Below are 27,478 nucleotides of genomic sequence, written 5' to 3' on the forward strand. Positions count from 1 at the left end.
CAGATAATTGAATTACATGGTTTAATGCCAAAAGGCATTTACAAAGGAGAATTGAGGATATACCATAATTTTTTCTCTATTGTATTTATGAAAATCTGATGAGCCAGTTTTTTCAATATAAGTTCTTTATTGCTGTTAGTGCAGCAGTTAATTATGTGTGTATATTTGAAAGGCGGGATGTATTTCAAAGATGGAGAGAAGAGGAAAGAACACGGGAAGATAGGCCCTTTACAATAGATATTTTTAAAACAAGCATTTTGTGTGGTTTTCTCATGAGAACCATTATTAAAAAAATAACTTGTAATCCAGTTTAAAGAGACCCATGTGAACTCCAGTTCAGATTGGCATTAGAGAACCTGCTGTCACCCCAGAAGACATTTATTTAATCCTTATGTGAATTATACTGTTGATAAGTTTGTGAGCTTATTTTCAGAAATAGAAATTGTATCTACGTCTGTGTTTATATCTAGGTATAGTGTTTTTTAAAGTGTTTAACATGATGCACATTAAGTTATTAAATTCAAATTAGTTTTATAGCCCAAACTAACATTCTTCCTGCTATATATTTTAAGACTTTTTGTCAAGGACAGTATATACAAACTGTTTTAACTACTGTTTGAAATGAATACAAATCTTTAAGATCTTGAGGATATTTTCTTGAGTCCGTACTGTATGGGACTTCCTAACTATACGTGAGATCCATTTTTTAATCCATTTGTTCCCCCCTTTTTGGTTGTTAATATTATATTGTGTAAAATGTGCTCCTCCTGGCAAATTTTATTATGTCAAATGTTTCCCTTTTAGGAAGGAGTCCGGTTCTTTGTGGTAGATTGCCGTCCTGCAGAACAGTATAATGCTGGGCATTTATCGACTGCTTTCCATTTAGATTCAGATCTGGTTAGTATAAATGTGATTTAAACTTTTAAAAAATATGGAGAAAATGGATTTTTTTCTTTAATCCATGAATAAATATACATGTACCAGATTTGGGGATGTTTTTCTTTCTGCTTAAAGAGGGAGTCTCTGCCTTTATACAAGTGTAGCTCTCAGATTTCCTTTTAACCATGGACACCCCCTTGGCGTCTTAAAGGGTAGATGAGAGCACTGTTAGGTATGCTTTACTGTTGCTTACCATTGTTATGTCAGTAAATTCTAAACTTCTTACGGTGAGCGGCCTCATACAGCACTCAGCATAGTGCCTTGCATTTAGTAAGTACTCTGTGAATATTAGCTCTTATTATGATTGGGTAGTTAGTCTAAAAGTTTTTACTGTAAGCCTCCTTTTCATAAGTACTTGTGCATATAATAAAGTAATATGTAATAAGGGTAGTCTCTGGCATATAGGGCCTCACTTGTTAAAATTACTGTCCTAGGATCACTTGAATTGAAGGAATAGATGAAGTAGGTAATTATTGTCAGAGATGCTTAGAGCATTTGGTAAGACTGGGACTGACGTTATTTAAGCCCTTCTAGGGTTTTTAGAGCCTCAGGAATGGGGAAGATAGTAAGAGGAGTAACTTTGTCCCTTACTTATCTGAAAAAGTTGATGCTAAGGTTGAAAGGGCATGTGGAAAGGTCTCAGTGGCGTCAGGAGGAAGCTCATGGAAAATGGAGGTAAAACAACCCAGAGAGTTTGGGGTGCTGTAGGTGAAGAAGGCGATTCTAGCATGTTTGCATCCTGAATGTAGACTCTGTGCCTTTCTCATCCTTCATGCGTCTTCAGTTCAGTTCAGTTCAGTAGCTCAGTCGTGTCCGACTCTTTGCGACCCCATGAATTGCAGCACGCCAGGCCTCCCTGTTCATCACCAACTCCTGGAGTCCACTCAAACTCACGTCCATCGAGTCAGTGATGCCATCCAGCCATCTCATCTTCTGTCGTCCCCTTCTCCTCCTGCCCCCAGTCCCTCCCAGCATCAGAGTCTTTTCCAGTGAGTCAACTCTTTGCATGAGGTGGCCAAAGTATTAGAGTTTCAGCTTTAGCATCATTCCTTCCAAAGAACATCCAGGATTGATCTCCTTTAGAACAGACTGGTTGGATCTCCTTGCAGTCCAAGGGACTCTCAAGAGTCTTCTCCAGCACCACAGTTCAAAAGCATCAATTCTTTGGTGCTCAGCTTTCTTCACAGTCCAACTCTCACATCCATACATGACCACTGGAAAAACCATAGCCTTGACTAGACGGACCTTTGTTGGCAAAGTAATGTCTCTGCTTTTGAATATGCTATCTAGGTTGGTCATATCTTTCCTTCCAAGGAGTAAGCGTCTTTTAATTTCATGGCTATAGTCACTATCTACAGTGAGTTTGGAGCCCCCCAAAATAAAGTCAGCCACTGTTTCCACTGTTTCCCCATCTATTTCCCATGAAGTGATGGGACTAGATGCCATGGTCTTAGTTTTCTGAATGTTGAGCTTTAAGCCAACTTTTCACTCTCCACTTTCACTTTTATCAAGAGGCTTTTGAGTTCCTCTTCACTTTCTGCCATAAGGGTGGTGTCATCTGCATATCTGAGGTGATTGATATTTCTCCCAGCAATCTTGATTCCAGCTTGTGCTTCTTCCAGCCCAGCGTTTCTCATGATGTACTCTGCATATATGTTAAATAAGCAGGGTGACCGTATACAGCCTTCATGTATTCCTTTTCCTATTTGGAATCAGTCAGTTGTTCCATGTCCAGTTCTAACTGTTGCTTCCTGACCTGTATATAGGTTTCTCAAGAGGCAGGTCAGGTGGTCTGGTATTCCCATCTCTTTCAGAATTTTCCAGTTTATTGTGATCCACACAGTCAAAGGCTTTGGCATAGTCAATAAAGCAGAAATAGATGTTTTTCTGGAACTCTCTTGCTTTTTCGCTGATCCAGCGGATGTTGGCAATTTGATCTCTGGTTCCTCTGCCTTTTCTAAAATCATCTTGAACATCTGGAAGTTCACGGTTCATGTATTGCTGAAGCCTGGCTTGGAGAATTTTGAGCATTACTTTACTAGCGTGTGAGATGAGTGCAATTGTGCGGTAGTTTGAGCATTCTTTGGCATTGCCTTTCTTTGGGATTGGAATGAAAACTGACCTTTTCCAGTCCTGTGGCCACTGCTGAGTTTTCCAAATTTGCTGGCATATTGAGTGCAGCACTTTCACAGCATCATCTTTCAGGATTTGAAATAGCTCAACTGGAATTCCATCACCTCTACTAGCTTTGTTCGTAGTGATGCTTTCTAAGGCCCACTTGACTTCACATTCCAGGATGTCTGGCTGTAGTTGAGTGATCACACCATCGTGATTATCTTGGTCATGAAGATCTTTTTTGTACACTTCTTCTGTGTATTCTTGCCACCTCTTCTTAATATCTTCTGCTTCTGTTAGGTCCCTACCATTTCTGTCCTTTATCGAGCCCATCTTTGCATGAAATTCATCTTGGAGGATCTAAATGTGGTGTTGTTTAGTCGGTAAGTCATGTCCGACTCTTTTGTGACCCCATGGACTATAGCCTGCCAGGCTTAACCATCCCTGGGATTTCCCAGGCAAGAATGCTGGAGCCGGTTGCCATTTCCTTTTCCAGGGAATCTTCCCTACCCAGAAATCAAACCCATGTCTCTTGCTTGGCAGACAGGCTTTTTACCTCTGAGCCACCTGGGAAGCCCTGGAGGACTAGATGGTCCATCTTTTATGCTTATTATTCAAGTCATTTGTGAATAACTTTGATTATTCTTAAAAAGCTCAATGAGTATCTCCAGAGTTAACAATTACTGTCAGCTTGTTTAATCATCCAGACCTTTAACATATATTTACATATTTCTTATTCACTTTTTTTTGTCTACTTGATTTTTCACTTAACAGTTTCTTGGGAGATCTTTTCATTTTAGTACATTCCTTCTAATGGTGTATAGTGATCCATGGTATAGATATACCACAATTTATCACCTGATTTATGTACATTTAGAATGTTTTCAGTTTTCTTGTAATAAAACAATGCTGTAGTTAACATGTAGTTAATGTAGTTAACATTTGTGGACTTGTGCAAATATTTCTGTAAAATACACTCCTAAAAGTAAGATTGTTGGGGTAAGAGTTATAGCATATAGACTACAGAATGTGGGTATATAGAATTGTTACTAGAGTCTGCTATATTGCCCTTTAAAAAGTCTGTATCAACTTATACTTTACAACTGTAAGTGAGAATGATTGTTTTATACCATAAGCATTATTGGACATCACTAATTTTCTATCTTATAAGAATCATGAGTGGAAAGCAGTGGTCATTACTAATGATGCTGCACATATGTTTTTGAGTGTGCTGTTAATTTGTATTTTTTTTTTTACAAAGTGCTTTTCTGTGGTTTGTCCATTTTTCTTTTGGATTTTCACTGTGCTTTGTATTAAAACAGTTTTAACAAATTTTTGTATTTATTGGCATGCTTATTTTCTTGAGGGTAAGAAATGAATTTTTTCATCGTCATATCTCTAGTACCTAGAATAAGTACTGATAAATGCTTCCACTATTTCTAACTGTCTTCTAAGAAGTAACATGGTTTGCCATGTAAGTGGAGACTAAAAAATATAGCTTGTTGCAGTGAATTTTTTGTCACGGACCCTTCCACTCATTGTTAAACTTTTCTTGTCATGATATCCTGAAGACACTGAAATTTAGACAACAAACAGCAAAAACATTTTTTTTCCTGGTATTTTCTTTGCATAATTTAATCTTTCCATGAATTGTCAACTTTTGTTTTCTGATGTATTATAGGTACATTTAATATACATTTCTTTTATCCCAGGGATTTTATTTATAAGAGCCTTTATTTTAGGAATTCCCCAGCTATTCAGTGGTTAAGACTTAAGAGCTTTCACTGCAGAGGGCTTGGGTTCAATCTCTGGTCAGAAAACTAAGATCCCACAAGCTATGTAGCGCAGCCAAAAAAAAAAGAGCCTTTTTTTTTTTTTTTTTTTTAATTAATTTCATGGTGGGAATATAAAGATTGTTCTCTCCCCAGCCTGCTGGGAAAATATTTCAAGTTTTGCAGATGTATAAAAAACACAGACTTGCCACATTAAATTTTTTTAATTGTCCAGATGCTCCAGAATCCATCTGAGTTTGCACAGTCTGTAAAATCTCTGCTGGAAGCACAGAAGCAGTCCATTGAGTCTGGCTCCATCGCTGGTGGGGAGCACCTCTGCTTCATGGGCAGTGGCAGAGAGGAAGAAGACATGTATATGAACATGGTCCTTGCACACTTTTTACAGGTATGCTGACAGATTACTTCAGTTTTTCTTTGGTTTTTGCTGTCACCTTTAAGAAATTCTCCTAGGCAATTTTGTGCTGTTGTCTACCTTGTTAAATTTCTTTTTTTTTTTTTAAACACTTTATTGGTTTGTGTCTTGCCAAGAAGTCTTCTCCCTCATTTTTTTCTCACATGCTTTTATGGTTTATTTTTTATGTTTAAATCTTCTGGACCATCTAGAATTATTTTTCTGTAAGAAATGAGGTAGGAATAAAAAAAAAAAATTTCCCTGAATAGCTAACCAGTTATGCTATCAATTTGAAATACCACCTCTTTAACAGACTCAATTCTTCAATGCATCAGGGTCCATTTCTGGTTTATTCTTATGTTTGTTCTCTGTGCCTATTCATGCCTTAATACTTTTTACAGTTGCTATATAATTCATTTTAATATCTTCACTTTGAAATCGAATAAATATACATGTATATGTCTATGACACTTAACCACCTTTCCCTTTTGTTCCCCTTTGTGTTCCAGTGTTGTCTTTAGCACACTAATTTGTATCACTGATTTCATGCACCCTGTCCATCTACCTTTTCTACAAAGCCTCACTCAGTGACAGCTCTTTTTTTATAAAAATAGTTGTTGATTAGTTATTCCTTGGCATTTATATATTAAAGTCCTCATTTTGTGTGACCCTGAACTATGAAGTCAGGAAGAGAGGAGACACAGACCACTCCATTTGTATCCACTTCAATGGGACTCTGGTTTGAGAAAATTAGTTGAAAGGACAGTCCTTGAAACACAAAATCAGAAAGGGAACAAAGTATTTGGGAGAGGGATTATACGATAATTTTATGCTTTACTGGAGTAAAGATATTTTAGTACTTTAAATAGAATAACAGAAATAGGGACTCAAATTCATTTTACTTATAAATTTAATTGAGCTATTCTAAAAATGCTCTGAAACAAGCTATATATTACAAAGGATGTCAGATGGCAAGAATTTGGAATATTGTGGACTTATTTTAATAATTTGAGTTCTTGATGTGGATTTAGAAATCCCTCCCCCTCCCCAATTTTTAACGTGGAAATTTCAAACAAATTCAAAAGTAGGGAGAATTGAACTGTAAATTCTTTGTAAAGACATAATCACATTATAACTACTACACTTGATTATAAAAAATCTAATGAGTATTCAAGTTTCCTAATTGTCTCAAGATCTAAAACAAGACATTGCACTTGGTTAATATCTTTTAAGTCTCTTTTTATCAGCTCTGTTTCCAGTTTTTTTTTCCTTGCATCTATTTATTTGGAAAAACCCACAATCTGGATTTTGCTGGTTGCATTCACATAGTGGTGTTTATCAGGTTCTATCCCTGGTATTTCCCGTAAGCTGGTGATTAGACCTAGAGTCTTGTTAGATGACTTTGGAGGGTGGGGGAACAGGAAGTCTTGGATAGTGTGTACTTCCTCAGGCAGTAAATACTGCCCAGATACCTTTCTTGTGTCTTTATCATTACTTAGATTGATTAATTTTTAATAGTTTGTAAAATGTTGACATTCTGTCATTTGTTCATAATTAGCTGTGTTACTTGCTTTTGTATTTCCTTTTTAATAAAGAACTCCAAATATTTTTGAAAGCTTTTAAGCCATTTTCATTACATTGGAAAATACAGTGTAACTGATTTTGGTTTGACTTCTTGCACCGTTGGGATTGTAGTACAGTCTCATTAGTAGCCACAAAGTTGTCCACTTGTTCCTGTGCAAGCCCCAGATCTTACAGTATATAAGATAAATGTATGCGCGTCTCTGTGCCAAAGTCTAAAATGTAAAAAAAATCCAGAGATTTAGTATATAACCTTTTATTATATTTGTCAATGCTTATAGAACTATAAGAAATTTTAATTGAATTGCATTTTGAAGTAATTTAAATTTTATTTTCTACTTTAGAAAAACAAAGAATACGTGAGCATTGCCAGTGGAGGATTTATGGGTAAGATTTTAATTTATTAATTCCTTTGACCCTACTTTTCAGAGGAAATTCTATGATCACTGGAGCTGATTTGGAGTGACCAAATTAGTTACTGGGTACACTTTCTTTTCAGTCATCACTGTCTTCAGAAAAGGCAAGGCCAGCAGGACAGATAGATAAAGACAAATACATCGATAGGCAGTTGCAATGAGAAAATATTTAGAAGACTGTTAAAATGGATGTCTTTAACTTGTGCTGTGCTTAGTTGCTCAGTTGTGTCCAACTCTTTGCGACCCCATGGACTGTAGCCCACCAGGCTCCTCTGTCCATGGGATTCTCCAGGCAAGAATACTGGAGTGGGTTGCCATGCCCTTCTCCAGGTGATCTTCCCAAGCCAGGGATCCAACCCAGGTCTCCTGCATTGCAGGCAGATTCTTTACTGTCTGAGCCACCCATCTTTACAAAAACATTTTTTACAAATTCAAGCTAATTGGGGCTTGTATTTGTAAATACAAATACAATTAGCTTGAATTTTTAAAAAATGTTTTTGTAAAGATGGGTGAAAAACTGCCCACATGATTTGTTTTTATGAAGAAGGAGGGGTAGATAAGACTGGGAGACAAGAGTAGGAGGGGTATTTTTCACTGTAAACTCTTTTTACTATTTGCATTTTTGTTTTGTTCTCATTTTTTAATTACTTGAAAGTATTAGCTGATAAAAATGTTGACTGAATGGCATAAGAAATAAGCTGATGTTTTCAACTGCAGATAATCTGGTAATTCAGGATAGAAAAATGACAGAGTTGCTACAGCAAATATTTGAGAATTTATAAAGGAGTAGGTCAGAATGGTAAGATTCTAAATAGAGACTGTCTTTTTTTTTTTTTTTTTTTTAAACAAATTCTGTTACTTAAGGGTACAGACTTGCAACTAGTAGTAAATAAGTCCTGGAGTACTTAATGCATAATATAGTGAATGTGGACAACAATATTGTATTATAATCACCAAACTTGGGCAAAGAATCTAGATCTTAAATATTTGCTCCACAAAAAAAGAAATGGTAACTGTGTGACATGATAGAGGTGCACCTGTTGCTACAGTATATAAATGTATCAGATCAACATTTTGTATACCTTAAACTTACAGTGTTGCATGTCAAATGTATTTTAATTAAAAGATAGCCTTTCATTAGTAAAAGAGATATACAAATATTGAATCTGTAATTACTAGGAAAATTAATAGTAAAATCAAATTAATATTTGTTGGAGGCAGTAGAATCCTGAGTTTGAATCATAAAGAGTCTTATCAGGCTTAAGTTCTGACTTAATATGATCTTATGTTATAAATTAGAAGTTTCGCTAGGTCTTTGTTGATATTAGCAAGAATTTTTATCTCCTGTCATGGATATAATTTGTATCATGGCCTGGTAACTAACTACCCTTGAGGCTTATACCCAGAGTGATGTAAAAAAAGGGCTTATTTTAATAAGTACTGGTGTTTAGCAAGTATTGGCCTAAGTCCTAGTGTTATTTATTGGAAGTTCTGACAGCATAACACAAGACTTGGTTATTGTTCTCAAAAGTGTCTGAAAAGCATTATTTTATATAGCACAGATAGGCTAGGTTTTAGGAAAATTTTTTTAAACTATGTATTATTTCTTTTCCAAGAATAATCTCTCTTTCCACAGCAGTTAATGCTTAAGACTGCTTCTTGATTACTGGAAGGATTAACTGATGTCTCTTTATGGTAAACAAAAGCCATCATAGGTTTTCCATTAATCCTTTATATCATTAAAATGTTGCTAAAATTATTTATTAATACTTGAAAGATTGCCTTCCAAAGAGGAAGACATCAAATCTGTGTATATGGTTACTGTCACCCTTAGGGTCAATTAAGAAAAGTTATATGTGTGTAGAGAGAGGGCTTTAGAAGGAAGAGGAAGGAAAGGAAAACTTTCTGTAGCCTGGCATCTTTTATTCCTTACAAAGGTGCTGTGAAAGAAATACCTGTGATTATGCCCTTGGATCTTTTTCGTTCAGCTTCTGTTGTTATTCAGTTGCTAAGTCATGTCTGACATGTTTATCATACTTCTAAGGGGGGTTGATATATCATGATTTTTTTTCCTTCTTCCTCTTTATCTTTAAGCACTGCAACAGCACCTGGCAGACATCAATGTGGATGGACCAGAAAACGGATATGGCCATTGGATTGCTAGCACCTCAGGCTCAAGGAGCAGCATCAATTCTTCTGTGGATGTAAGTGTGTATGTAGAATATGTCACCAGATTTGGATGAATGCTCAGAAATGATGATTAACATCTAAATACTCACCATAACAGAAATGGAGTCAGAATATTTCAAACATGTACAATGAAGAAGCATATTGTTGTGAGGTTAATGAAATCACAGGAGCAGACCTGCATAGTTCAACTAGTTAGGAGTGCTGGTGGTCTCCTTGCTGAATTCAGACTTCTCCCTCCCCAGCTGCAACTTGGTATCACTTAGTGACAATTTTCTACTTCTGTTTAAATATCAACAGAGATAATTCTGACTCCTGTGATTAACTTGGACTTTAAAGTGAGTTGATTCTCGGACTCTCCCAATTAGTTTGTCCCATGAGAATAGTGAGGGTAAATCCATTCTGTTCTTCTTTGGAAATATTTGGGCAATAAGTCTTTTATGTGTTTTCTGTACTTTGTATCATCAGCATTCAGTTCAGTCGCTCAGTCGTGTCTGACTCTTTGTGACCCCATGGACTGCAGTACACCAGGCTTCCTTGTCCATCACCAACTCCCGGAGTTCACTCAAACCCATGTCCATCGAGTCAGTGATGCCATCCAGCCATCTCATCCTCTGTTGTCCCCTTCTCCTCCCGCCCCCAATCCCTCCCAGCATCAGGGTCTTTTCAAATGAGTCAGCCCTTCATATCAAATGGCAATAGTATTGGAGTTTCAGCTTCAACATCAGTCCTTCCAATGAACACCCAGGACTGATCTTCTTTAGGATGGACTGGTTGGATCTCCTTGCAGTCCAAGGGACTCTCAAGAGTCTTCTCCAGCACTACAGTTCAAAAGCATCAATTCTTTGGTGCTCAGCTTTCTCTACATTCCAACTCTTCCATCCATACATGACCACTGGAAAAACCATAGCCTTGACTAGATAGACCTTCATTGGCACAGTAATGTCTCTGCTTTTGAATATGCTATCTAGGTTGGTCATAACTTTCCTTCCAAGGAGTAAGCGTCTTTTAATTTCATGGCTGCAGTCACCATCTGCAGTGATTCTGGAGCCCCAAAAAATAAAGTCAACCACTGTTTCCACTGTTTCCCCATCTATTTCCCATGAAGTGATGGGACTGGATGCCATGATCTTCATTTTCTGAATGTTGAGCTTTAAGCCAGCTTTTTCACTCTCCTCTTTCACTTTCATCAAGAATTCTTCACTTTCTGCCATAAGGGTGGTGTCATCTGCATATCTGAGGTTATTGATATTTCTCCCAGCAATCTTGATTCCAGCTTGTGCTTCCTCCAGCCCAGCGTTTCTCATGATGTACTCTGCATATACGTTAAATAAGCAGGGTGACAATATACAGCCTTGACATGACAATATACAGCCTTGACATATTTCTTTTCCTATTTGGAACCAGTCTGATGTTCCATGTCCAGTTCTAACTGTTGCTTCCTGACCTGCGTGCAGATTTCTCAAGAGGCAGGTCAGGTGGTCTGTTATTCCCATCTCTTGAAATTTTCTACAGTTTGTTGTGATCCACACGGTCAAAGGCTTTGGCATAGTCAATAAAGCAGAAATAGATGTTTTTCTGGAACTCTCTTGCTTTTTCCATGGTCCAGCAGATGTTGGCAATTTGATCTCTGGTTCCTCCAACTTGAACATCTGAAGTTCATGGTTCACGTATTGCTGAAGCCTGGCTCTGTCATTAAATTGTTTTCTTCACAAGTAATGATCCTTATCTACCTGATGATCATTCTTTAAATCAGAAATAGAAGGAAAATTCCAGTACAGTCCTGAGGTTACCAATCAGACTTACCTGGGTACTCAGGTTTTATCACCAGAACTTATTTTCTTCATGATCTCCAGCAAGATCATTTCCACTCTGGTTTCTCCATCTGTGCAAATAGGGGTGATAATACCAGAACTTTCTTCATAATAATGACATGAGGATTAAATGTACAAGTGAACGTAAAGTGTAGTACCTGTCACTTACATACTTTAAAGTGTAGAACCTGTCACTTACATACTATATAGTGTCACTTACATACTTTATACTTCCCTGGTGGCTCAGATAAACTTTGTAACTCATTAGATGATGAATTGAGGCTTATTTTCAGTCTTGTAAGTCAAAGCAAATTATTGTCAAATCGTGCAGATAAAGCTTCTCTGAGAATTAGGTTTTCAGCATGATCTTTTAGGTATTTAGGAGCTCACCATTTATTTAATAAATATTTGCTGTTTTCGTTTTTAATATCTAAATACTATGGATATATTATAATTTGTTTTCTTAGTCCCTGATTATTGAATATTTTCATTGCTTCCAGTCTTTTTCTGTTGTGCACACTACTATTAATTTTTGTACTATTGTCTGCATATGACATTATTTTGTCCTAAATGAAATAACCTGATCAAAAGATTACATGTCAAAATCCTTAGAATTCTGCATTATTATCAAATTGCCCTCCAAAAAACATCATTCTAATTTATATTCCCACCCACAGCATTGGATAGTCTCTCTATTGAAGTTTTTATCTTCAGATTTGAAAAGCAATGATTGAGGCTATTAAAGAAACTCTAAAAGATGTGTTATCTTCTAAAGTACGAAAGAATTCCATGGTCAGTATAATTTGGTTTTGAAGTTGGATATGGAAATGGAAACATGATTTTTATGTTATTTAGTTAATGCCTTACTTGTTTTAAAAATAAAAGTAACATATTTTAGTTAATGACTTACTTGTTTTAAAAGTAAAAATAATACATTTTAATTAATGACTTGTTTTAAAAATAAAAATAATACATTTCATTATAGCATCATATGTAAATATTAAAAATATAAAGAAAGCAAAATTAATTGTTACCTAACCATGAATAACAGCTGTTCATATTTTGAAATATTTTCTTCACATCTTTTATAATGCTTTTTTTTAGTATTATATTTTAAAAGTAGTGCTCAGAGTGTACAAATAGGTTTATTTTCTGCTTTTTCACTGAACGTTTGAGCATTTTCTAATATTTTTAAATGCTTGTTTTTTAAACTTTTTAAAAAATAGTTTAGTGACTAAATCCTAGGGCATTTTCTGATTATTTCCTTCCCATAAATCCTGAAGAGGAATTAATGGGCAGAAGATAGGCAAATTTTTAAACTTGTGACATCTGCTATCAACTTGCCTGTAGGGCAGAGGTCCAGGCCTCTTAGAAACCCTCTGCGCAGCACAGCAGGAGGTGAGTGGCGGGAGGTGAATGAGCAAAGCAGCTTCATCTGCCACTCCCTAACGCCTGAACTATTTCCAGCCCCCATCTGTGGAAAAACTGTCCTCCACGAAGCTGGTTCCTAGTGCCAAAAGGACTGGGAACCGCTGCAGTAGGATATAAAGGAACAGTTATATGCAATCTAAGAATTATACTCAAATCTATTACACGAGGTACATAAAGATGACTTTTCTTGAGAAATAAAGACCTAAGTAATAATGTCTTAAACAGCAAAAATTTACAAAGAATAAATGTTTCAAAATTTAGCTATATGAATGATACTGTGATTGTAATTTTACTTATTTTTAGAGTTATCTGAGTTAAGAAGAGATCAATACTTTTATTTCTTACTGAATAAAAGGTAGTTTCAGGTCGCACACATTTATGTATGTAATGCATATCCTCAGTTTTCATTTCTACCTTCCATTCCTAAAATGATTTCACCCAGTGTGTCAGTCTACTCGGGTTGCCTTAACAAAATACAACCGATTAGGTGACTTAAACAACATAAATTTATTTCCTCATTGTCTTGGAGGCTAGAGGTCTGGGATCAAAGGGTTGACAGGTTTAATTTCTCCAGAAGCACCTGTCTTCAGCTTGCAGATGACATGGCCTTTTTTCTGGGCTTGTAAGTCCCTGATGTCTCCCCTTTATCCTGTAAGGACATCTGTCATTTTGGATCGGGCCTACCTATTACATGACCTCATTTAACCTTAATTTACTCTTTAAAGGCCCTGTCTCCACCTACAGTCCTTTTCAGAGGTATACTGGGTAATTAGGACTTTAAAATATGATTTTGTGGTAGGAGGTGCACCCAGTTCAGTGCATAACATCGAGACAGCCTTCAGCAGTAGTGTGTCTTGCTAGTCATTTGGAGAGCAGTTAATTCATCAGTAAATTCTTTTTTTTCCCCCCTAGGGTGAATCTTCTAATGGTTCAAATGATAGAGGAATGAAATCATTAGTTAATAAAATGACTGTTGCTTTGAAGACAAAATCTGTTAATGTCAGGGAAAAAGTTATCAGCTTTATTGAGAATACATCAACTCCTGTGGACCGGTGAGTTACTTATACAGTATGAATTTGTGATGAGTAATTCAAGCTAAAGAAAATTATCTTACAGTAAATGTTAGTTGAATAGAATGTGCTTTAAAAAAGGATTGTAAATTATGTTTTTTTATTAGATGATTCCAGTTTTCATTATCATCACAGAGATGTTCTTTATTGCTGTAAAGTTTGACTAGGAAGATTACTCTCTTGTCCCACTGCCCAGAATAGGTGGCAAATAATAGTTCTGCCCCTTCAAGCCATTCACTAGAAAAAAATATTCCAGCACTCTTATGTATAATCCCACCTGTCAGGTGGTTGGAATCATCTGTTAAGTGCAGTAATCTCATAGCAGTAATCTCTTTCTTGGCTTCAGGAATTTAAAACCTAGAAAATTGAGTCATACTAAATAAAGCAGAACCTCATTTTCTTAAGTTTAAGAATTCAGATCTTCATAGAATTTTGTTCACAGCATGTGTGACCTCACTTCTCCCATGAATTACAAATGAAAAATGGCAACCCACTCCAGTATTTTTGCCTAGAGAATCCCATGGACAGAGGAGCCTGGTGGGCTACAGTCCATGGGGTAGCAAAAAGTCGGACACGATTGAGCAACTAATACTAATACTAATAATAACCAGCTAACAAATGATAAGGAAGTTTAAAAATGTCTGTTATATTGTTTCTCACTGGGACTGTGAGTGCACAATATGTTTTCTTTTTCTCCGCATGTTAGTTTCACTGATCTTTCTTGTTCTTAGAGTTCAAAGCTAACCTAATAATTCCAGTGTGAAATTCGTTTCTAAGCAGGCCTGATCTTGGAAATGTGTTATAGTATTTAATTTCGTCTCATGTCTTACTTGCAGTATCCTAGGAGAGTTGAAGTATTTTGACTTTAAGAACTGAATATAAGGAATGTACTATTTTTCATTTTATTAAATAAAGTACATATGCACACAGAGGTATATATATATTTTTTCATTTAGTAAATAACAAGATGTAGGTTATTTTCACTAATCCAAAAAACTATACTTTGTCTAAAATGGGCAACTGATAAATAACGTTAAAAGTTTTTTTATCAAGGCTGAAAGTTTTTTTTGCTCATTAAAATTGTGTCTGCTTTCAAAAGCTTTATATTTAAAAATACTTTTAGTTAGTGCATTCTCAATTAGCATGAACACTTAAAACTTTATTTTAAAATGAACTGGTGATAATACTAAGTTGAAAAGACTATTCTCTTTGTTAAAGAATCACTTGAAACTGGCTTTTCTTCATTTTTCTTTGTACTTGGGATCATCAAAACATTTTCTTTTAACATACACTCTGGGTTAGAAAAACTGATTATACTATATTTTTGTTTGAAAGCTGTTGTGTTTTTAATAATCATATTGTTCTGTCCTCTGCCTCAATTTGCTGTAGAATGTCTTTCAATCTTCCTTGGCCAGACAGAACATGTACCGAGCGGTAAGCCAATGAGTAGCGCAGCTTTATTGGACCATCCTTTTCCTTTAGCATGCATCATGCTGTCTCTAAGCCTCTTGCTGTCTTGGCTCAGATTTCATGCAGCTGTCTCAAATGCCGAATTCTTCTCATTCTGCTTTTAGGAGTGTGTGATGCTGATATGCTTTCCTTTTGTTTTTTTGGCTTGATCATTTAAATTTTTTTCCTTGCCTCTCCCTTTATATATCCTGTTCCTCAGATGAAAATCACATACATTCAAACACAATTTTATAAAACAAATTTCATGTTTTTATTCTAAGACAGAGGAAGATGAAACAAAGAAAATACGTAGTCTCAGAGTTGGGAGGCTATTAGCTTTGGAGATCATTTACTTCTGTCTCATGCCCTAACAGTGGAGAAAATTGTAGCACCTGAAAAAAAGCATAGTTTGCGGTTCAAATTTCTTGTTATTTCATGTACACTATGTCATTTGATAATATTGCTAGAATTTTCTTAATAAGATGTATGTGTTTAAGTGGGAGAGACAACATTATATAAATCAGTTCCAAAGAACTCCAGTTCTAGGGTTCTGCTTTTGCTTTTCCTTGAAAGAAATTAGGCCACAGTGGACATGTTAATATATAATCCATCTCTTCTCTGATCCCAGTAAAGTGGGGTACTTATTAAATTCCATAGGTTTAAAGTTTAGAAATCTACTGGATCTTCAATTAGGATAAACAATAGAACCTTATACTATATGGCTTTACATTTTTATACTCACGACTTTTCTACGATTTTAATTTGAATATCAATTATAGCAATACCTATGAACATTTAAAAAGAAGTTCTAGTCATACTTTGAAAAGTAAGTTAAGCTCTGGAATAATGGAGTTGACTTTTTTGGCAGATCATTTCAATGTTTTCAGTGAATTAGAAATAGCATTTTTAGCAATAGTTTACTTTCAACTTATGTATAAGAGATTTTATTTACTGTGACTGCTCCTGTATGATGCCAGTTACAGAGCTTCTATTAGAATTTTATAATTTTAAAGGGGATGGCTTCTTTTAAAATTATAATCTGTTTGTGAATCATCTTTCTGTTTTCTCTTGTTATAGGACCATCGAATTATTCTGATTTTTTTTTTTAACTTCCAAATTTTATCCTAAATAATTTTTAAAAATTAAAAATTATCTTTTCTGGTCCCTAGGGATTATATCCATTTCGAAAATAGAATTTAATGAAAAGTTAGAATAAATTTGGTTTGTTTTTGAGCCCACTAAATAAAGTTAAAATCTATTCAGACTATTTTGTAGATTTTGTTTCTGCAAAAAAGCATAGACAGACTGCTTTTTAAAGAGTCCAGACATTGAGTTTCAGTTTTTGATAGTCTTTTAAGAACTTTATTGGTTATCTTTAGCCATCTTGTTTATAAAAAACTGCATTGTATTATACATTTTGCTCAATAATGTATAGCTTGGTATCTTTTTTTTGGATGTCAGTTTATTCATACTTACATTCTGGTGCAGCATTTACTGTAAACATTATCTTCGTTACTTTCTATATTATAGAAGTTTAATTATGCTTTAATATCAGGAGAGAACCAATAACACGATCTCATACAATTTTATAATCTAGATGACACAAATGTATTGTTGCGTAAAGCTGTGTTTGTCTTTGCCTTTTGTAAAAAAGCTGAATCTGAGTTGCATAGATTTATTTTATTTTAATTATTTCTTTCATATTTTTGTCTTTCATGAGTAAAATTTGCTAATTTACAGGATAACTTTACATTAGATATGCTTTAGCATAAAAATCAAATGATTTTATGATTTTAACTTAAACTGTAAGCAGTGTATTGATTAATTTACAGTTCTGTCATACACTCAACTCCTGTTGGTTTTCTGTTAAGGAATATTGTTTTGGGAGAAGTAAAGATTTAAGTATAATTTAACCAAATTAGGTCATGATTTTTATTGATGCTATGTATTAAGAAATTATTTAAAATATAGATTTGATCTCTGTTTTTTGGAAAAATTGAATTCTAAGACACATAACTTAATTGAACTCTATCTTAACATGACAAGGGAAAAAGCAAGTCACAATTTTCCTTCATCATAGATTATCTTAGCTGAACTTTATCCTACAAATAGTACTCTTTCTCCAGAAACATGTAATATTTTGTCTAAATATTTTAATTTTATTTCTTGGTTTATTGGAGATTACCTGAAAAGTAACAAGGTATTGATTTTTATATAAAAAAGAGAACTTCCTACAGAATTAATTAAGTTTGAGTTTACATGTTGTTTGTTTCTTCCACTTGAGAATGAAAGGCAAATTCATTTTCATGGTTTATTTATGTAAAAGAAGTAGCATCTTAGTTTCTATTGAAACAGAAGTAACAGAAATTACAAAAAATGGGAGGAAAAACCTTAAGACATCTGTACCCGAATGAGAAGCCCTTAGGCACTCCTACTAGAATTTGAATATTTGGTTTCATAAACTGTTTTGTCTAAGAAACATGTATGTAGCACTTGCTGTATGCCAGACATTATTTCAAGAGCTTTACCAGATATTAACTGATTTAATTTTCACAGTAACCAGGAAGAGTAGATATTGTCATTACCGTTTTACAGCTGAGGACACAGAGCTCAGAGGTTAAGGAATGTCCCAGTGCATTGGTTTATGTGAACATCAAAATTGTTTAAAACATAATTCTTACAGATTTGAAAGCATTCTGCACACCAAGCCCTTGTGCCACTTTTGCTAACATGATTTCCTTATCTTGTTTCAATTTCCTTAACATAGCTGGCCTGAAACTGGGTGGTACATGGTGAGGTAGGGGGTGGACAAAGAACATTTGTATTTTAATATTCAGATGATACTTGGGGAAAATCTTTAGAAACTTAAGTGATGATTTCCCTCTTACAATTCTCTGAATACAGGCATGTGAGCAGCAGTGACAGAGTGGGTAAGCCTTACCGTGGTGTGAAGCCTGTTTTCAGCATCGGGGATGAGGAAGAATACGACACAGGTGTGGTACTACACTTCTGTTTATACAGACTGCTTTCCTCAGGCATCAGGAGTGATTGTAGAGATCGTTCTGGGACCAGCAAGACACAGTGAGATTCTGTAGAGGAGATTGGAGAGTCTGTGGTTTTTCTGTTAAGAGTTTGGTTTTAGATGCCTTAAATTATGCAGTAGAAATGCTGAGTAGGCAATAATTACAGGAGTCTAGTTGAGGAGAGATGTCTAAGCCGGTGATAATCTGGGAATTATCAGTGTATAAATAGTATTTAAATCCATGGGATTGGATGTAAATCCCCTTGATTCACCCATGTAGGGGATTAAGAGTTGTGGGACTGAAGTTCAGGAAATCTCAAAATTGAGACATCTGAAAAGAGCCGTTTGAAACTTGAAGCAATATCCTAAAGGGCCACAAGATGGGGATATTGTGCCAGGGAAATTCGTGATTGTCTTTATGTTTTAAAAAATTATTGTTTTTGTTCATAATCCCACTGCTTAGATTACCCTAAGTGATCATAATTAGTATTAATGTGTGTTGAGTTAGAAAAAATATATAAAAATATATACTGTATATTAAATATATGTTGTATATAAAAGTACAAAACAAGAAGAATACTCCCAAATCTCATCTTGCTTTTTTTCACTTAGTAATACATATTGTATATAAAAGTACAAAACAAGAAGAAGAATACTCCCAAATCTCATCTTGCTTTTTTCACTTAGTAATACATATTGTGTATTTTCCACCTCAGCCCACAGCTGACTTCCTGTTATACAAATGCGCAATAATTAAATCAGTCTTCTCCCAGTTGACCCTGGTAGTTTTCCAGTTCTTTTTACTATTTCAAATAGCAGTGGCTATCTTTATGTGTGTGTGTGTGTGTGTGTGTGTGTGTGTGTATACGTGAATGTATATTCACATATATCTAGGTGAACTTTTGCAAGTGTATCTAGAGGGTAAATACTTCCCAGTAAGACTGCCAGATTAGAGGGACTCACATTTGACAGTTTAATGTATATTACAGTCACCTTCCTGAAAACTGCATTGAAGGGAAAAAAATTTTCTGTATGTAATTTTTTTGAAGCAAATACACAGAATTTTTATTTTTCTTCTATATAATATTTTTATATCCTTGTATAAAAACTCTAAAAGTACATTTTCTCTTTTATAGTGTAACAAAATAATCAGTACATTGTATTTTATTTCTTTATAGCTTTTCCCCAACACCTTCTCTAGCTATTCTTACCTTCTGTTTCATAAACTTCTGTATGCTAATTGTAATTGTTTCCCTTTCTCCTTTTTCCTCTGTCTCTTCTGTCATTTTCCTGTTAACTATCAGTCTATCTTTCCCTAAATATTTGTTATTCCATTAACAAAAGAAGGAAATGGATGAATAAATGTTGGTGTATTTTCACATATCATATTTTTATATCTATGCATATGTATTTACACTCTGGAAAATTACACAGAAATGAAAATAAGAAAACTGGAACTGTGATTGTCAACATGGGTAAAATTTATAACGTTGGGAATAGGGTAGCAGTTGGAGAAGAATACAGTTGGGCAGTCTATTATTTATGTTAACTTAGAATGCAAAACAGTACTGTATATTATTTAAGAATATTCTCATTTGATTAAAAGTAAAGATGTGACACCAAATTCAGATAGTCACTGTTTCTTGGGGATGTGATTGGGCAGAAATCCATGAGGGCTTTACTTTTTATTTAAGCTAGAAGTGAATAGATACGTGAGGTTTCATTTTTTTTACTATGTCTCTTGTATTTTGATTTCTTGAAAAGTGAAGAGAAGAACATCTGCAATTAACTCTAGGGAGTGTAATTCCCTTTCTTAAATTAGAAAAACAGAATAACAGGAATGTCTTACATTTCTCTCACGTAAAACCCCACTAAATAGACTTACCTATCCCAGGATTATTTTGTTGTTATTTTCCCCCAGAATCAGAAACCAGTAATTCTGTAGATGGAGTGTAATCTATAAAATATTGAATCACTATGTTATGCACCTGAAACTGATATAATTATGTAAATCAGCTGTACTTCAATTAACAAAAAAGGAAAAGAAACCAGCAAGAGAAAAAGAACTCAGCCATTTTTGCCCTCAAGATAGGTGGTAATATTATTATTGGACAATTCCACCATCTCCCTACAGACTAGTCATAGATTAGAGTTATGTTGTATAAATCAAAAAAGTTGAAATTCCTCAGGTAGTTTAATATTATAATAAAAGTATATATGTAATATTTTCACTTGATTTTCTTACCATATGTAGTGATGTTTCATCATAATACTTTTATATTAGTATCATTGGCACAGGAAGTATAGTAGCTGGGTTAGAATTGATTGTTTTGTTTTTCAACCTGTCTGTTTAAAATACTACTGAAATTTTTTTCAGGCTATCATTTTTAAAGTTGGTGATACCCACTTTTAACATCTTAAATTCTTTACAGATGAAATTGACAGTTCTTCAATGTCAGATGATGATAGAAAAGAGGTTGTGAACATTCAGACTTGGATAAACAAGCCAGATGTCAAGCATCATTTTCCTTGTAAAGAAGTGAAAGAAAGTGGACACATGTTTCCTAGGTACTTTTTATTTAAGTTGAATTTTTTTCTAAATTTCATTTTTGGTTGCACTGGGTCTTCGTTGCTGGGCATGGGGGCTGCTCTTTGTTGCTGTGCACAGGCTTCTCATTGCGGTGGTTCCTCTTGTGTGGAGCACAGGCTCTAGTAGTTGGAGTATGTAGGCTTAGTAGTAGTTGGAAACTACTGGAGCGGTAGAGCTCACAGGCTTCAGTAGTTGTGGCGCATGGGCTTAGTTGCTTGATGGCATATGGAATCTTCCTGGACCAGGGACCAAACCTGTGTCCTCTGCATTGGCAGGTGGATTCTTACCCTATGCCACCAGGTAAGTCCCTCGGTACTTCTTAAAATGCCTTCTTCAGAAGTAAGATTGAATTTAGGGAAGTCATGATATGAAGGTTAAGTGCGAAAGAAATTCTATGTATCTAAGTACAGTAAGATAGAATTTCTTCTGTCAGCTTGTATTATATATCTTGGTTTTTAAAAAAATATTTCTTAGGTAATTTTTTGGGAAAAATTTAAACAGATAAGTTGAATAATACATAGAATATAAGCCTCTCTCAAACTCAGCTACTTTTACTTTTTTTCACACTATCCCATCTCTCTGTATAAATATCTTTGTAAATACATACACATATACACACTTTTCTGTTGTCAAACCACTCAGGAGCAGCTTATAAATATGACAAGTGCTTTAGCGTAAATCTCTCAAGAATATGAATAGTCTCCTCCACAATTCCAATAGCACTGTCACATCTTTAAAACTTTAAAAATGAGCATCATTTAACATGCAGACCACATGTGAATTTTTCACAGTGTCTCCAAGGTATCTTTTAGAGTCTTTATCCTTTTTTCCTGATCCAGGGTCTAGTCCTGTTTTACACATCGCATTTGCCTTCTCTCTCTCCTTAGTCTCATCCCTTGAACAACAGTAGTGCTCCCCTCATCATACTTCCCGCTTTTCTTCGTGATGAGTGAAATCTTTGAGTCTAGGTCAGCTGTTCTGCAGAATGTCCCTCATTCTGGATATCTGTCTTATTGTATTTCATAAAAGTGTGTGAGTACTATTACTATACTAAAAGTGAACTGAGACACAAGGCATGGTGTGGGTGTTAATAATTCTATCCTTATTTTGTCTTTGGGGCCCATTTCAGAATATTACTAAATATGTAAGGCAGTCCAGGTATTGCTTAGTGGTCTTTGATATAAAGTATATGTTATGGTATGTCGCATGAGGATAGTTTGCTGTTAAAAGTCTGAAAGGTAGTATATTTCAAATACCATGTAGATTAGATTCCAAAAATCCATTATTTTAATAATTTCTAATTATATTATAGTTTTTATTATATTAAATATAAACTTTACTCTTAAATAGTTACAGAATTTATCTGTCAATAAAACACTAATTTTGCCTACAACTGAAGGAAAATTAAAAGCTGTCATTAGGTAGCTTATTTAAATCAATAGTGATCCTTTGCCTTCAAAAGTAGTTTCATCTGGAGTTGAACATTTTTTATAATTGGGACTGTTGAAGTAACAGCTGTTCTGAATGACATTTCTTTTTGCTTTTTTTAATCTTTTGTCTCTCTCAAGTCATCTGTTGGTTACTGCAACACATATGTACTGTTTAAGGGAGATTCTTTCACGGAAAGGATTGGCCTATATACAGTCTCGACAAGCACTAAATTCTGTAGTTAAAATAACATCCAAAAAAAAACATCCTGAGCTAATTACCTTCAAGTATGGAAACAGTAGTGCTTCAGGAATAGAAATCTTGGCAATTGAAAGGTAAGATTTTCTAAGGATGATATTACCTGAATTACTGAATTAGTTCATGATTAAACATGATTTGTTTCTCTCTTTGGGGAAATGGATGGTGGAAGAGGATACCTGTACCACTTTTATTGGTATTCCTGCTATCTTTTCCTTAGAAATTTGTTGTAATATATGGATTAGGCATTAGCACATGATTTCATTAAGTGCCATAGCTAACTTCACAGACTTTGACAGAAGGGTCTTTAGGAATACCCTACACCAGTGCTGCACTACATGCTGCTTTGCAATTAAATGAGCTCTTCTCGGAATGTAAGTCACTGTTTTTATTTTCCTTCATCAAAAAGTTCTTGTTTTGAAAAGTCTCAGTGAACTAAGCAGTGTGCTGGATGATGTAGTTAGTTAACAGTCTGATACAAGCTCCTCCTCGCCTTCTTGTGGACCAGTGACAGACAGTTCTTGGACTGGCATCAGGGCTGTAGCCACATTGCTCTTGAAGCTAAATCGTCTTACAGGTAACAATGTGAAGCCCAGAGGGATTGAGTGACTTCCAGATCTTCACACTTAGCTTGTGTTAGAACTCTAGCCCTCCTGACTCCTGATCTCCAGTTCATTCCACCTTGCTCTACACAATAAGAAAAATCATTTTGCATTTGAATTTTCTTTCTTTCAAAATAGCACTTCTGAGTATATGTTGAGAGAAGTCACGGGGTGTACATGGGAGGGCATCTGTGCTGGGTTTGTGGGTCACTTCCCCATTGGAAGTGCAATCTGAGTCCTCAACAGAAGGCACTGTTATTAACATATATTTTTCCCCCCATAGGTATTTGATTCCAAATGCAGGAGATGCTACCAAAGCCATAAAACAACAGATCATGAAAGTTTTGGATGCTTTGGAAAGTTAATATAAACGAAAATTATTTCAAAAGAAATAAGGCAACCAAGAGAAATATGGACATATTTTCCTGACTGAATACTAATTGGAGACTTTAATTTGCTTGTGGGGGTGCTTAAATAGCAAGTCTAAGAAAGTATAAATTATTATAATCAATTTCTGGACAGTTAATTTTTTTTTTAATTTTCTTTTGCATTTTTGGTTTTGTAAAATGATTTCTTATAAAGGTCAGTTATCAAATGATTTTAAAGTAGCTGACCCTGTGCCCTTACAAACTAAGGGTGCAGAATGCAGTTCTGTTTTGAAGAGCTGTTTTAAGAGAACATGCATCAGTTTCAGATTTAAAAACAACCATACACATGTGTATTTGCAATGTCTTCACTGAAAATTAGAGATAGAATTCACTGAAGAGACCCCTTTAATTGCTACATTTAGTTTTACCCACTGAGCAGTATCAGAAACTAAAAAGTATTATATAGATCAATAATTAGCTTGCCGTTTCTGTTCTTAAAAAGAGTGAAATCTTTTTAATAAAATGGATGAAGATTCCAGCCAACTCAAATTCAGACCAGCTAGTAAAATGTTGAAACATCAGTTTCTAAGTCATCTTTGTACCATTAGCTAATAATCTTAACTGAGTGCTTTAGATACTAAACTTCATCTTAATTGTATCTAAGAAGCAGTTAAAAGCATTATAATAAGTAGGTAGGCATGTTAAGATTAAAATTAACACTTGGGGGACAAAATTGTATCTTTACAAGTGTCATTGGTCTCTATTACAAGAGGAGTATTTGATTTAGGATATTTCAAAACAGGTGCTGAGCACACATGGATTTATCTTCTGTGAGATTATGTCTGTGACCACACTAATACGGACTTAAAGAAAAGCTAGATGATCAGAGAGGTGTATAAACTAGTTTTTATCATCACTTCATGAAATATTTTTCTCTTGTTTTTTGTTTTCTTATTAAAGTTCTAGTGGTTTGAAATGATTTTTATTCTCTTAATATGACAAAACTGCAAGTGGTCTGCTTTATTTTGCAGCTTTCTTAGTTTAATTCATTGAGGTTTATGTTAGACACATTTGGTGAAAGAAATCCAGGAACACATTTGGGGCCATGGAATGACTGCTTACAAAAATCTGTTTGGGAAGTAACAAGTCCTCACAACCCACCATGTCCTAAAATGTCATGGATTATCTCTAGGGGTTAATAGAAATATTCAGATGTATCCTGTTTACAGCCAGTTATTTTAATTTACTTAAAGGAAATCAAGTGAATAAAAGGCAACATAGTTCAAGATATTTTATTCTCGTATCTAAATAAAAACAGTTTGAGTGGTTGAAGACATTTGCATGAAACTGCACCTGATACAATACTTGATATTTATAACTCCCCACGACTGTTGTATTGCATTTTCCCCCTTCTTTTGGTGCCCCTTTTAGAAATGTCCTGAAGTCTCATTTTTTGCCCATTTCAGCCATGGGACTTTTTTCATAATATTAATGTAAAGATGTTTGTGTTACTCTTTATAAATTACAGTTGTAAATAAATCAGTACAATTTGCTCAAAACTTTGTGGGTTTTTGTTTTTGTGTTTGGCCATGCCAACATGCACATAGGATCTTAGTTCTCCAACCAGGGATAGAACCTGTACCCTCTGCATTGGAGGCATTGAGAGTGCAGACTCTTAACCGCTGGACCACCAGGGAGTCCTCAACACTTTGTTCTTAATGACAGTGTCTCTCTCTTTCTCCCTTTCCACCCAACTGTAAATCTCTGCAGATACCACAGAATTAGGAAATTGAGGGCTATCCTTACAGTGGAATTGAAGTGTTCCAATTTCAGGTTTGAAAGTATTAGATTCCTCTTTGTGTTCATCCAGATGGGTAAGAGGAAAGAGGGAGTTTAAAACTAATGACATTACATTCTACATGTAGTAAATTACTCCCTTGAACTACTCGTCTAAAATTGTTCACTCATCTTAATAGCCCAGTTATTATTCATGAATATCAAATGAAAATACTTGTCACTGATTGTACCAGGCACTTATGTAGCTGTATCCTCTCTCCACTGGTCTGATAACCAGACAACTAGAATTCACTCTGGGATACCCACATCTGTGTACCCTCCAGGATTGCAGGGGTTGCAGTATTATGAGTTTGGTTCAGTTCAGTTCAGTCGCTCAGTCGTGTCCGACTCTTTGCAACCTCATGAACTGCAGCACGCCAGGCCTCCCTGTCCATCACCAACTCCCGGAGTCCACCCAGACCCATGTCCATTGAGTCGATGATGCCATCCAGCCATCTCATCCTCTATCGTCCCCTTCTCCTGCCTTCAGTCTTCCCCAGCATCAGGGTCTTTTCGAATGAGTCAGCTCTTTGTATCAGGTGGCCAAAGTATTGTAGTTTCAGCTTCAACATCAGTCCTTCCAATGAATACCCAAGACTGATCTCCTTTAGGATGGACTGGTTGGATCTCCTTGTAGTCCAAGGGAGTCTCAAGAGTCTCCTCCAACACCACAGTTCAAAAGCATCAATTCTGCACTCAGCTTTCTTTATAGTCCAACTCTCACATCCATACATGACCACCGGAAAAACCATAGTCTTGACTAGATGGACCTTTATTGACAAAGTCATGTCTCTCTTTTTTAATATGCTATCTAGGTTGGTCATAACTTTACTTCCAAGGAGTAAGTGTCTTTTAATTTCATGGCTGCAATCACCATCTGCAGTGATTTTGGAGCCCAGAAGAATAAAGCCAGCCACTGTTTCCACTGTTTGCCCATCTATTTGCCATGAAGTGATGGGACTGGATGCCATAATCTTAGTTTTCTAAATGTTGATCTTTAAGCCAACTGTTTCTCTATCACTTTCATCAAGAGTCTCTGTAGTAGTTCTTTACTTTCTGCAGATGGTGTCATCTGCATATCTGAGGTTATTGATATTTCTCCCAGCAATCTTGATTCCTGTTTGTGCTTCCTCCAGCCCAGCGTTTCTCATGAGCTTGGAATTACTGTATTTTTCAAGATGAGAAAACCAAGGCTCAAAGAAATTTAGTGCAAAGAAAGAGTACCCCTCTTCTCTCCCTGATCTCTGGGAATTAGTATTGCTTATTAAGGTGTAAACCTAGATAGCATATTGAAAAGCAGAGACATTACTTTGCCAACAAAGGTCCGTCTAGTCAAGGCTATGGTTTTTCCAGTGGTCATGTATGGATGCGAGAGTTGGACTGTGAAGAAAGCTGAGCGCTGAAGAATTGATGCTTTTGAACTGTGGTGTTGGAGAAGACTCTTGAGAGTCCCTTGGACTGCAAGGAGATCCAACCAGTCCATTCTGAAGGAGATCAGCCCTGGGATTTCTTTGGAAGGAATGATGCTAAAGCTCAAACTCCAGTACTCTGGCCACCTCATGCAAAGAGTTGACTCATTGGAAAAGACTGATGCTGGGAGGGATTGGGGTCAGGAGGAGAAGGGGACGACAGAGGATGAGATGGCTGGATGGCATCACCAACTCGATGGACGTGAGTCTGAGTGAACTCTGGGAGTTGATGGACAGGGAGGCCTGATGTGCTGTGATTCATGGGGTCGCAAAGAGTCAGACACGATTGAGCGACTGAACTGAACTGACTAATTAAGGTGTAAAATTAATCCTCTAAGATTTGATGTCACTTGCCCACCATTACGGGGAAGGCAATGGCACCCCACTCCAGTACTCTTGCCTGGAAAATCCCATGGATGGAGGAGCCTGGTAGGCTGCAGTCCATGGGGTCACTAGGAGTCGGACACGACTGAGCGACTTCACTTTCACTTTTCACTTTCATGCATTGGAGAAGGAAATGGCAACCCACTCCAATGTTCTTGCCTGGAGAATCCCAGGGATGGCGGAGCCTGGTGGGCTGCCATCTCTGAGGTCGCACAGAGTCGGACACAACTGAAGTGAGTCAGCAGCAGCAGCAGCCCACCATTAATAATGCATGTTTCTAGTAGGGATGATAAATTTGTACTGATGATTATTCAACCATTTTTTGCCATTGATAT

At 35.7% G+C, this 27,478-nt stretch overlaps 1 protein-coding gene across 2 annotated transcripts in view; it reads left to right on the forward strand.

Annotated features, from left to right (window-relative positions):
- TBC1D23 (TBC1 domain family member 23) overlaps positions 1-25,013 on the forward strand; it is a 56,435-nt gene extending 31,422 nt beyond the window's left edge. The window contains exons 10-19 of one of the 2 annotated variants that reach the window (XM_055567918.1): positions 805-897; positions 5,062-5,232; positions 7,164-7,206; positions 9,330-9,439; positions 13,580-13,719; positions 15,127-15,171; positions 18,091-18,179; positions 20,641-20,776; positions 22,367-22,561; positions 23,370-25,013. In XM_055567918.1, coding sequence (XP_055423893.1) covers positions 805-897; positions 5,062-5,232; positions 7,164-7,206; positions 9,330-9,439; positions 13,580-13,719; positions 15,127-15,171; positions 18,091-18,179; positions 20,641-20,776; positions 22,367-22,561; positions 23,370-23,451 — 1,104 coding nt within the window. In that variant the 3' untranslated portion in view covers positions 23,452-25,013. The remainder of the gene's footprint in view (positions 1-804; positions 898-5,061; positions 5,233-7,163; positions 7,207-9,329; positions 9,440-13,579; positions 13,720-15,126; positions 15,172-18,090; positions 18,180-20,640; positions 20,777-22,366; positions 22,562-23,369) is intronic. The other variant, XM_055567919.1, reaches the window with a different exon arrangement.
- The last annotated feature ends 2,465 nt before the right edge of the window (positions 25,014-27,478 follow it).

Source organism: Bubalus kerabau, chromosome 2, assembly GCF_029407905.1.
Source record: "Bubalus kerabau isolate K-KA32 ecotype Philippines breed swamp buffalo chromosome 2, PCC_UOA_SB_1v2, whole genome shotgun sequence".
Taxonomy (NCBI): domain Eukaryota; kingdom Metazoa; phylum Chordata; class Mammalia; order Artiodactyla; family Bovidae; genus Bubalus; species Bubalus kerabau.